General features: G+C 41.7%; 1 protein-coding gene across 1 annotated transcript in view; it reads right to left on the minus strand.

The window, feature by feature from the left end:
* Window positions 1–13,272, minus strand: part of il6st (interleukin 6 cytokine family signal transduce) — a 42,118-nt gene that overhangs the window by 14,714 nt on the left and 14,132 nt on the right. The window contains exons 9-15 of the mRNA XM_080017831.1: window positions 11,657–11,891; window positions 11,190–11,396; window positions 10,679–10,780; window positions 9,125–9,271; window positions 6,528–6,668; window positions 6,296–6,392; window positions 5,616–5,697 (exon numbers count right to left, since the gene is read on the minus strand). Of these exons, the coding sequence (XP_079873957.1) occupies window positions 5,616–5,697; window positions 6,296–6,392; window positions 6,528–6,668; window positions 9,125–9,271; window positions 10,679–10,780; window positions 11,190–11,396; window positions 11,657–11,891 (1,011 nt within the window). The remainder of the gene's footprint in view (window positions 1–5,615; window positions 5,698–6,295; window positions 6,393–6,527; window positions 6,669–9,124; window positions 9,272–10,678; window positions 10,781–11,189; window positions 11,397–11,656; window positions 11,892–13,272) is intronic.

Consider the following 13,272-nt stretch of genomic DNA (forward strand, 5'->3'; position numbering starts at 1 on the left):
AACACTCTCTCGTCTGGTCTCGCTCTCCTGGGTCAAAAATCAAGCTGTTCCACTCTGCGCTTCCCCTAGCGGCCTGGAGCACTTTTGTTGCGTTGACTGGATATACAGCGTTTTTCTGTTGCATTTGTTTTCAGGGTTTGTTTGTTTTTGACTTTGCATAATTTCTGTATTTGCAGCGTGTTTCCTGTTCGTGTATTTGTTTTGTATTACTGCAGCACGTTTCCGTTGTTGTAACTGTTTGTATTTTCGTATGTGTTGTTGAATTGGCGATAGTGGCGCCGCCCCTAGCGGTCGCCTGCGCCGGCGCTCCGGTTGCTTTCTTACTTTTTAGTATTTTTTTCCTTTTTTTATCATAATGTCTGCCAAAAAAACATCAACAATTAACTCATACGACCGCGATGCACTCATGACTATAAAAATTTCCCTAAATGAACAACTTTGGGACTTTTTATCCGTGGGAGCAGAGTGGCCGGCGGAAATCCTACGCGGGAACACTCGCAACAACAACTACAACAAAAATGGAGCCGCTGTTCCACGAGCGGGCCCACGGAGGAAGCACCGAGGTAAACGAGGCGGCATTCGGGTCAGAATGAGGACGCAACCTTACCGTCCACCTCTGCCAAGCATCCTTCTTGCTAACGTCCAGTCCCTGGAGAACAAGATGGATGAACTTCGAGCGAGGATTCAATTCCAGCGAGACACCAGGAACTGTTGCGTCCTGTGCCTGACGGACACATGGCTGAACCCACTGGTGCTGGATGAAGCCATACGTCCAGCCGAGGCCTTCTCCGTGTTCCGCGGCGACAGAACGGGAGAGTCGGGGAAATCCAAAGGTGGAGGCGTCTGCCTAATGGTAAACAACCGCTGGTGTAACGCCAACAACACCAAATTCCTCTCCCACTCCTGCTCGCCGAACCTGGAACAGCTGACCATACTATGCCGTCCATTTTATCTCCCCCGGGAATTCAGCACGGTCATCATTACAGCCGTTTATATCCCACCGCAAGCGGACACCGACGCAGCTCTGTCGGTTCTGTACGATGTGTTGTGCGGATTTCAGAACAGACATCCCGACGCGGCTGTGGTGGTGACTGGGGACTTTAACAGGGCCGACCTTAAAAAAGTTCTGCCGAATTTCCACCAACACATCACGTGTGCCCCCAGGAGAGACAGAACTCTGGACCATTGTTACACTCCTTACAAGAACGGATACAAGCCCCTCTCGCTCCCTGCTTTCGGGAAATCAGATCACGCCGCAATCTCGCTGCTTCCTGTTTACAGGCCTCTGATCGCGCGGGATCTGGTGATGACGAGGGAAGTGAAGCGGTGGACGGACCAATCGGAGGCTGCGCTTCAGGACGCTCTGACTGACGTAGACTGGGACATGTTCCAAACAAGTTCAAGTGACGTCAGCGAGTTTACGGAGGCTGTAGTAAGTTTTGTGGCTACGCTCGCGGATGTAATCGTTCCCACGGTGAAAGTTCGGATATTTCCAAACCAGAAACCATGGGTTGATAAATCCATCCGCTGCGCTCTGAATGCGCGCACGGCCGCTTACAACGACGGTCTTGTATCTGGTAACATGGACAATTACAAAGCGGCGTCGTACAATCTGCGGAGTGCGGTGAGGGACGCCAAACGGACGTACAGAGAGACCGTGGAGCTGCAGATGGAGCGGGGGGACACAAGACGCTTGTGGGAGGGGCTGCGAACAATAACAAACTACAAGAGCAGCTCCTCCCCAGCCACGAGTGTGGACGCCTCCCTGGCCAACCAACTGAACTCCTTTTATGCGCGGTTCGAGTCTGGCAGCAACACCGCTAGCTCGCCGGCTAATTGGAGTTACACCGCTGGGGATGAGCGCACTCTCAGTGTCCGTGCACGAGGTCAGGAGGGCTTTGATGCGGGTGAACACCAGGAAAGCTGCGGGCCCAGATGGCATATCTGGGCGAGTACTGAAGACCTGTGCTAACCAGCTATCTCCGGTGTTCACCACAATATTCAACATCTCCCTGGCTGAATCAGTGGTCCCGTCCTGTTTCAAGAGGTCCACCGTCGTTCCTGTCCCGAAGATCGCCTCTCCAACCTGCCTGAATGACGACCGTCCGGTGGCCCTCACCTCGGTGGTCATGAAGTGTTTCGAGAGGCTGATTAAGGATTACATCTGCGCCTCCCTTCCCCGCACCTTGGACCCGTTGCAGTTCGCGTACCGGCAAAACAGATCCACGGATGACGCGGTCTCCCAGGTACTGCACACCACGCTCACGCACCTGGATGGCCAGAAGGGGGCCTATGTGAGAATGCTGTTCATCGATTATAGTTCAGCTTTCAACACCATAGTCCCCACCAGACTGGCTGTCAAGCTGAAGGAGCTCGAGATTGAATGGTCCGCTGTGCACCTGGATCCTGGACTTCCTCACAGGCTGCCCCCAGGTGGTCAAGGTGGGGAAGTACATGTCCAGCTCCCTAACCCTGAATACAGGATCCCCCCAGGGCTGCGTCCTCAGCCCCCTACTGTACTCCCTGTACACACATGCCTGTGTGGCCAGGTCCAGCTCCAACACCATCATCAAGTTTGCTGACGACACCGTGGTCGTGGGCCTGATCACCGACTGCGATGAGAAGGCCTACCGCGAGGAGGTGGCTGACCTGTCACTCTGGTGCCAGGACAACAGCCTCCACCTGAACGTCAGCAAAACCAAGGAGCAGATTGTGGACTTTAGGCGTGGATCACAATCGAGGACGCACGCGCCCTTGTGGATTAATGGGACTTCTGTCGATAGGGTGAGCAGCTTCAGATATCTGGGAGTCCACATCACAGAGGACTTAACATGGACTGTTCACACAGACACTCTGGTGAGAAAGGCGAGGCAGCGTCTCTACCACCTCAGGCAGCTGAGGAAATTACGGGTCTCGGTGAGGATCCTCAAGTCCTTCTACTCTGGAGCAGTGGAGAGCATCCTGACAGGCAACATCACTGCCTGGTTTGGGAGCTGTACTGCCCAGTACAGGCGGGCCCTGCAGAGAGTGGTGCGTTCAGCTGAACGTACCACTGGAACTGCCCTCCCCCCCTTGCAGGAGCTATACACCAGGAGGTGTAGTAGCAGAGCCCGCAGGATCATGAAGGATCCTCATCACCCCAACAACGGACTGTTTCAGCTGCTGCGGTCAGGCAAGCGCCTCCGCAGTCACACAGCGAGAACAGAGAGACTGAGACTGAGTTTTGTCCCGCACGCCATTAGAACTGTCAACGCTGACCTCACCAGGGGTCCTAACTGAGCCATGCACTAGGCTCCACTACCTACTGTACGTAGCATACTGTACCGCATACTGTATCACTGTTCAGGGTTGTTCGTGATGCCGTATTGCTGCGCCGTACTGTTGTATACTGTGCTGTATTATCCCAAACCTACCTCACTCTATTCACATTCACATGCCACTTTAATTCACATGCCACTTTAAATGCACATATCTGTATATACATAGGCATATTCCTTCTATCTATTCCATTTTATTTCAATTTATTTTTATTGTATTTTATTCTATATATTTTTATCTTATTCTATAAGTATTCCACTTACTGCATTACGTTTTAGGAGTCAGCTAGTCGGTCTACGAAAGGAATTTTCTACTTTTTATTTTATTTTTTAATTTTTCCTAGGACATATTGTGTACCATCACCGGGTGCGTTGCATTACATTTCACTGCATATATGTATGAAAGTATGTATATGTATGTGACAAATAAAAAATCTTGAATCTTGATCTTGAATTGGCATCGTTTCTGAAGCTGCAGCGCATTACTCCCACTCGAGATGTTTTGGGCCGTTGTAGAGCTTTTTCCCTCTTTTCGGCCACCATACAGCTTACTTCTGATAGTAAAGCTGCTTTCACACATGCTGCACTTCAAACCTGAAATTATCTGGAGGAGCTGTATATGTCAACGCAAATGTCCGAATCAGTTGAACTGCACATACATCGGATTTTACCCAGCCAGCACCATAGTATAAAGTCTGTGTAATGTCCAGTTGGCAGTATGTGTGAACAGTAGGCTTGGGCAGATTTACCAAAAATTTGTCTATCGACTCCATCCATCGCAGTTGACATTGATGACACATCGGATCTTACTTCCCCGCTCTACAGGCCAGTTCAGAGACGTTAAGAGGGGCTGAAGGTCCAAAATAAATAAATAAAGAAAAGGCACATGGACCCCCAGCTCCGGTTCTAGGCATTTTACAGCTCTGGGCAAACAGAGTAGCACGGAGGAGCTCAAATCTCTGTTCTGCGCTCTGCTGTGCACACATTGCGAGTGTGCCGAGGACACATTCCTCATGAATATGCATATCTTGTCCAGAAAATCCGCTACCTTGATGCCTATTCACGCTAAAAAAATAAACAAAAACAAAATGTGCCTGATAAAGAGGGCACCATGGCTCCATGGGGCATCAAGGGGAAAATGGGCAGGTGCTCCCCCATCCCTGCATGTGCGCCGCTCTATATGCAAATCTTGTGATTATAATATAGCGACAGAAAATATATCCCATAGAGAGATTTAGATTTATTTTATTTCCTTAATTTCTTACCTGAATGGAAAATGAGACACATAAACATAACTCAGAGAATTGGAGCAGAGTTTTTTTTATTTTATTTCTCCTCCAGACACTCCCCTGCCTGTCTTTATTTTGGATCAATTTATTTTAGGTTTTTTTCCTACATGTACGAAAAAAAAAAAAAAAAATTCTGAATCTGAATTCAGGGATACATACCTTTTTACTTGTAAATAATAAATCCTGCACTTCTGTAACGCGGAGACCGTATTTGCCACAACCCCCCCCGATAAAATCGTCAATTGCCGATCGATTTGGAATTTTGCACGATCGCCCAATTGATTGTCTGGAGAATTCACAATGAGCACGTGGGTGTGTCACCTGTTGACCTGTCTATAATGCTCCAGTCATTTACTTTTGTGCGGATATTTGTGCACAGAGCGTAGCGGTTTGAACCCCTTTCTGCTTTTTTTTTTTTTATATTCCTTCCCACTCTTATGTTTATATTGTGGATACTTCCAAATACATGGAGTATCAAGGCAAAAAAGTCACAATTACTAATAAGTTGGTAGCCTCGTCCGCCATCTTGGGTGTGCTGTAAACTCCACAGTATCATGTCTCACCCTGTCTCCTGCACGCTCTTCCCAGGATCCGCCCCTTGCCTAGACCAAACCGAGCAATTCCAGGTAGTCTAAACGCATCTGACACAGGCAATCTTTAGTTGTGTGCTACATGTGTGTAAGGGCAACTCTGGACAATGTCCGCACCTGATAATCCAGACATTGTCTGGAGTTAATGTGTGAAAGCGGCTTAGTTAGTTAAATTGCCTTAATATTGTTTAATATTGTTTTTCATACATTGCTGGATGAAAAAAAAATCGTCAATGATCCCTTCAATGGTTGATATGCGATCTGATCGCCAAAAGGTACATGCCTAGTGTGCCGTGGAATTGTTTCATTGTAAAAAGTGTGGCATGGAAGGAGAGAAAAAAAAACAACAAAAAAAAAAAAAACCCTTGGGAAACACCATTCTAAAGATTGTAACACTAGTAATTTTAACAGATTCTTACTTTTGAAGGGAAATCAGGAGACCAGGTACTGACGCTGCTGTTCTTAGGGTTTGGGATTGTAGGCCAGAAGTGTTTTCTGACACTGCAAGAATAGAAAAAAAGGTTTTAGAATACTGCCTTATTTATGATCCTCATAAATAAATAAAAGCAATAATAGGAACTTTCAGAGACACATTTTCTTTACAGTTTAAAATTCATCTGGAGAGGGTCAATAAGTCAGTATGGCTTCTGTTGTGTTGACAGGGTGTTTAACCTGTCAACATGACCAAAGAATGTTTTATAAAGGAATTATTCATAAAAATAGTTTGGAAGGACTTTTCAAGGAACCATTTAAATAGGAAAGAAACTCTTAAATAATAAATAAATAAATAGCTACATACAGTATATGCCTCCTTCAGTTATGTCCTTTCATCTGGATGTCAAAACCAACTACAAAATGTTTGTTCAAAATACGGTGGCAAGAATCACCACACAAACCAGGAAGTTCAACCTTAAAAAGACTGGCTTCCCCTGGCTACCAATATAAGCTAGAATTGTCTTAAAATTCTTCATTATACTATCATAAGCTATATGGCGGAAGCAAAACAAAACTATCATAATGATTTTGTAAAAAGACTTATACTTATATTCTTATCTATTGTTGTAGTTTGACGACATATACTGTAAGACGAGTAACTTACAAGTCTTTTTTGTAGATGCACAGAAGCATGACCACCACAACAGAAAACAGGAAGGCCAGGCAAACTCCTACCACAATACCTTCGATCTGCCCCGGTGCTAAAGGAAAATTGTAACTTTTAGTGATTGGAGAAAATGTATTTATTTTTGTTCCGCATAAAGAATGGGGTAAAAAGCTGTTGGAAAATAAATTAAAAATAAAAAACACAATATCAAATGAATTGATGTTCTCACCGTATTTCAGAGTGCTGAATGAGTTCCCTATACCATCGACTGACCCTTTAATTGTCGACGCTCTAATTCTCACAGCATAATTGGTGTTGGGGGACAGAGATTTCAACTGGTACGAGTATGTTCCGGCTGGCACGCTTACGGCTGCAAAAGAACAAATACAGAAACACCCCCCCCCCCCCCCCCCGGAATTAACTTTTTCAAATTTTGCGTTCAAAAAGTAGCAGTCCTTATGATCCAGTTTTTAGAAGAAGCCCCAATTCATATATTAAGCAGTGCAGAAAGAAAATGACTACAATAAAAATATATGTGACCCACCGCAGCAAAACCTGCTATGTCGTGCATTTCTAAAATCGCCACGAGCCGCCAAATAACTTGAAAAAACCTTTCTAGAAATATAATTAGATTTTTCCAGATTCATGTTCCTTTATGTTTTGTTTTTTTTACGTATTTATTTACGTATTTTCCAAACCGAGTTTGATTTATAAATAGTAGATAAATGTTAAACTGTCTAGTTAAATATTCCCGTTAGATTACTTGGGGAAACACAGTTCACTTACAGAGACGCTGAACAATGCCGATCGATCGTTTCCTTTAAAGCGACCGTCCAGGTGAAAAACATTCCTTCACATTCCATGTGATGTAAAATCACAATGTGAAACCGTTTTGATAGAGTTCAACCATTAAATCTTACTACTTTTACACACACACACACACACACAGACATTATTGTGTAGGGGATGTATACCAACAAAGAAGTAAAGCTAATGACACTTTCTAAACAAGACGAGGATCCTTCGGTGTCACTTGTTTGTGAAAACTTTAATCTCCGTGTTGTTATGGATTATGAGAAGCGGGTGGCGGAAGATCTAAATCACATCGCGGACCTTAATCTTACCAGTGCGATAGATCCAAGTCAGTGTAAGTAGCGTGTACTGGACTACATTTTCCGCGATATAGCCAGTTCTCCGACAGCGACGCTGAATCTGATATGGGGGTTATCCCAGACTTGGAGAATATTTGAAACAGCGGATTTCAACCTGAATATGATGATGAAACTGAATATTTTCAAGAACCACCGGAGGAGACCAACGACACGCCCGTTGTTACAACGGAAGAAGTTGATGACGTGACAAAGTCCATTGAGGTTGGTGATGCAGATTATAAACAACGGACAAGATTCTAAAGTTTACCTGCAAATGCAGCTAGGGGCGAAAAGAAAATGAAAAGACGCAGCCTCAAACAGGCTCTCAGAGTGTTGCTGGGGCAGGGTTGGTGTTTGCCCACATAAATCCAAGAATTTGGCATACACACATTTATTTTTTAAATGACACACTGAGGTTGATATACAAAGACTAATATTATTGACAGACTTCATTTTGTTGTGTTGTCTGCACTTTTAAACTCCTAAATAAATCAACTTTTATAAAACATGTATTGTCATGAACCCTCACTGAGATCCAGCATTCTTTGGTCTACTCATTTAAGTTAATCCAGTTTTGCCTTCAGCTTGTCAGTAACTCTCTTGTCATTTCAGATCCGTCCACTCCCCTTTGCTCTACGTCACCTAGGTTTCCCACTCTTCCGCTCACCTGCAGCTCATCTCCTCATCAGTCAGCCAGATTGTTTTGCTTAGGCTGAGCTCTCCAGCGTACCGTCCAGTGATCTCTCTAATACCTTGTTGATTCCCCGATTTTTTGATTATCTGTTCCAAGCCTGACTTGTTTGCCCTCCCTGACAGATATCCTGGCTTTCCTGACCCTGGTCTGTTTGTTCTAATAAACCCCTGCTTTGTGAACTTTCACCTGCTAATATTTTGATTAATATTTTTGACAAACTGTATATTTTGTTGTGTTGTTTGCACTTTTAAACTCCTAAATTATTCCACTTTTATAAAACATGTACATTCTTACTGTAAAATAAAAGCTTATTTTTTAAAACAAAGATGTTGTCTTACGATGACTCTGTTCAACATTCCCTATAAACACAAGAAAAATGGAGAGATTGCCCCATTCAGCAGGGTGTCAAGTAGCCATGTGGCTCTGTTGGTCTTCCACCCACTTGCATTCTGGGAGCTAGCTGAACGAAGCCAAGTGTAGGGAAAAACTTTGAGGGGGATTATCTCAGAAACACAGTTTGCCGCACCCTCATCATTAACAAGCCACAGCTTTAAAAATATTTGCTTGATTCACACAAGTGACACCTTCTTTTGAAGCTCTGCTTCTCCACTTTCAAATGACGTGGAAAAACACTAAAAGTACTTAAAATCTGTGGTGGGTCACATATCTGCACCGTGTAAAGATGGAAGAGAGCAACGCAACGCAAAGACAGTCATATGTGCATATCATTTTCAATTTCTCATTGGCATGGTTCAACTGCTGCTGATGCATCATAAACATAAAACTACCAGTTCACAATACAATCGCACATGCTCGTTAATTCCATCTTTGTGTAGTTCCAATTCAATAGCTTGTTTTTTCATTTTCAATAAAATTAAAGTATAGGCACAGCAGACAATACACCTAATTTGTACACCAACTTATCTGGCAGGAAATTGAAGCACAAAAAAATTATGTACTTATAAACGATAAGGTACTTACCATGTTCTTCACTACCGTGTGAGTAGAATATTGTGTAGTTAACTATGAAGCCACGTTGTTTGTCCAGAGGGATCTCTTTCCACTCCAGCTCTGCTTCACTGCTCCCTGGTCTACCCTTCAGCCTCACAGAAGGACCCTCTAGTGGAACTGTGGATTGGGTCAATTCCCATGAGATTGAGGCACATATCACAAATTCCCACTGATATCGACAAATATCTCAAAATATATTTGCGTGGCCAAAATCCTTTTTCATCCAGATGACAGCGCCCACGTGTAATAACCGATTAAAGTTCTTCACACATTTGTAAAATATGAGTGAAAATAACATTGTTCTTAGGTATGATCAAACTGTACATGAGTTAGCAACATGTGGTTAGATGCTGAGAAAGCTTATTTTCCAGTAGGATATTAAGATACTGTTTGTTACCATAGTGACCAGTTTGGTCAATGTTTGTAGGGCAATGTAACACCAGGCTGGTTCTGTATTCATCCAATAACAGTGAGAGAAAACTTGCACTTTGAATGTTTTATTCTTGAATATAATCACTTAAAGTAGTGCCAAACCTGTGATGGGTGTGATCAGTTAACTCAATTAATGTTATATTTACAGGATAAGCTGTCTGCAGGTATCAGATATTTACATCTAATACTTGGTGTTTGGTCGTGTTGGCCCAAAAAGCAGATACATTGGATTTTCTACACAAAAAGTTTCTCCTCCAGCACTGCACGGAGCGCCTTTTTACAAAATGGCCAATTAGCGCAGAGAAAACAGCTGAATAGAGAAACTGATAATGCCAAGTAATATACATTTGATAATTTTTATAATTTAATAATCAAAAAAATTTATCATACCTAATATAGTGTGATAATACAGTAACATATATCTGATAATATCAATCAAACTCTCCTGGGATCAGACCAAATGCAATATGCAATATTATAATGATAATAATGATAATAAAGATTCTTCTTCTTCTTCTTATAATAATAATAATAATAATAATAATAATAATAAATATCTCCAGGCAGCAATACACGGGGTCCAAAAATATAGTTGGTACAGGTACTGTAATGAATGATTCAATAACCATTGCTATATTATTACTTTTTCCCTCCCAAAAATTTCGGACAAGGGGATTTTTATAAATTTCTCTCTACAGGTAAGCATGATGACAGTTAAGCGTTAAGTGAGCTGGATTCATTTGGATTAATGGATTAATGACTATTTTATTTCTTTTAAGTATTTGTCTAACTGAATTGAAGACATTAAAACCCTGATTGAGAGAATTTACGTGTATGGGTCACACTCTGAGTAAATTAAGTGGGATATTTATATGTTTGTTTCTGGCGGAGTTTAAAGTAACCCATCAGAGTGTTACATGCATGTGCTTTTAGATCACAACCATGTACCACCTATGGGGTTAGGTGGTACTACTGTAGTAGTAGTACACTTGGTATAGATTATGATGTGTGTTGATGTTGACTACATTTATTGCTAAAAACGCATTAAATTATTTCTTCTTGAGTGGTATATAAAGAAAGATCTCGTCTTACCTTCTTGCTCCAGGAACGCTGGTATAGTCAGGCCCTTTCCAATATGTTCAGAGTGTAACGGATAGACTGACACGTTGTAGCGTGTATACTTCTGCAGTTTTCCTAAGGTGGAAAGAAAACAATTAGGCAATGAACAAATTAGATGAACCGTTCAATACAAATCGTCCAATAATCACCATGACAAGTTCTAGTGCATTGCACCTGGTGAAATTAAGTAATTCTGATTCATTCTGAAACAACAACTGCGATTGTAAGTTGTCATTTCTTTATATCTTAAGGATCACAACTGATGCATTTACCCATCTAATATATATTTCTTTGTCCAATTCATTTGTTTTGTATGTTTTTAGGCAATTCTTTCCACTCTTAATTTAATTATCTGTTGTATATCTCTGGACACTATCTTTTTATCTCACATGATCAAAAGACCTTAATAAATTGTGTAAAACACATTTTGTCAACAACAGATATGTCAACAACAATCACTACAACGTTTCAAAGCGATCCTGACCTCTAATGGCAGTATTTGTAGCGTTTCCGTTCTCCCTCTGCCAGTCCATCTGCCCATCACTGACAGACACCCACTCCACCACAAATGCCGTCACACTATATTTATGGAGGCCTCCTCTAACTGCAGTGCTGGCCAGTTGCCATTTGACCCACAGTTGGCCACTGTGGCTCCAACATTCGACTGTTTCCACTGGAGGGAGTTCTGCATCTTGCACACCAAAACAGACAACAACATTTACATTATGACACTTACAATACTGCTGAAGATATTTAAGGATAGGTTCACCATTTTTCAAGCCAGACCTTATTAGAATGTTGTTTACTATCTGTTTATAAACTGTTGCAGAGGAACGACAAGTTCTAAATTAGGCGAATCAACATCTTTATAAGTCCTGGGTTGAGAATTTGCAAACATATCCTTTAAAAGTAATTCTTCCACCCTATTCTCAAGTTTGGCGAATCGCTTACCATCTGCTCCAGGAATGACAAGCCTCGCTTTGGGAGATTCCCCCACAGAATTTCTGGCGATGACTTCCACCGTGACACTTTTCCCATCCTGCGTTTCTAGCTCCTTCAGTCTAGTGAGCTTGTTGGGATCAGAGTTTTTTCTCGAGTTTGAAATTTCGATAGAGACACGCTCCCAGTCCAGCACTCGAACTCTCATGTCAAAGCTTTTGATCTTCCCATTAGACCGCACAGGATCCTAGAGTGGAGAGAGCGACAGACCGTCTTACCAATTGGAAACAGTACCAGGTTTATAATGGTAGTAAAACCAAGTGTATACCATTGACAACAAAGCCTTTATGATGGATCCACATCATGTTATCTATGTTAATGCTTGGTATATTGTCTAAAACACTAGAATTACTAGTCTACCCTCTCTAGTCAACCCCTAGTTTTTGGCATAAGAACAATTCCAACCATGGTGCTGACATGCAGTTGTAGTTTAAATGATAGGATTGACATTTCAACTCAGGCTTCATCACAATTTTGGATCCAATCAGTTATAACTGTTCATAGCACAACCTCACAGAGAAACGTACCGCTCTGCTACAGCTTCTCACTGTGCATAAACAGTCACATAGTCCAAGCCATAAAAATGTGTTACATCTCCTTTTCCAAAAGGAAACCTTGCATTATAGTCCCACATGTCTTGGTGTATTATTATTTTTATGTACAGTACGTTATAAGTAAGTATAAGCAAGTAAGTATAAGCATTTGTAAAAAATATTTTTTACAAATGCTGCAGTACGTCCGACCATTGTAATAGTAGGTTGCCAGGAGGAGTTGCGCCTCCTACATTAGCGTGGAAATCGGCAAAGGGAATGTGTAAAAGACTCAAACATTTATATAATTTGTGCATCTCGTTTTTCTTTTCCTGGAATCAGATGTTGCCTGGCTTTTGGCAAGTTTAGGTAGGAACAATTACAAATAACAGGAACCAATACATTATTAAGGCAGTAACAGCCTTAATAATTTGCCACGATAAAGTATTGAATCACCTGAATTGCAATGACACAAAATATTGTTATTGTGTCAGGACTTGTGACCAGCTTTTGCTATTTTAGTTTTCTCAGAACGGACCGGTATTCGAAATGCCATATGGCTGTTTTTATAGTTTTTTACATGAGCCATTTTGTAGTTCTTAACAGCTGCCTTATCTTTAGAGCCAACTTATCACACATTTAACACAACTACAAATAGCCGAGTAATGAGTGGCACTTAACGTGATATGGCCAAAAATGTTATCGAAATACAATATTCCCTACTATTCGATAATATTTATCACGATATATATAAAATAATATAAATATATAAAATAAAAATCACACTGGTAAATGTTTTTTTTCATATATAAATTAGACAGTTGCATGCAATGATGCATTTTAACACTTTTATTGATGGAATTAAATTGTCCGAAATTAACACTAGTCTAAAAAATATATATATATATGCCTTGTAAAAAATAAAAAACTTAGCAGCATTGAGCAGCATCTTTTTTTTTTAACAAAATAAATAAAGAAAAATAGGGGTAAAAATCTGAAGATAAAATGTTAAACATTATTTTCATATAATGAACAGTG

The sequence above is a fragment of the Zeus faber genome (genome assembly GCF_960531495.2).
Source record: "Zeus faber genome assembly, chromosome: 17".
NCBI classification, from domain to species: Eukaryota; Metazoa; Chordata; class Actinopteri; order Zeiformes; family Zeidae; genus Zeus; species Zeus faber.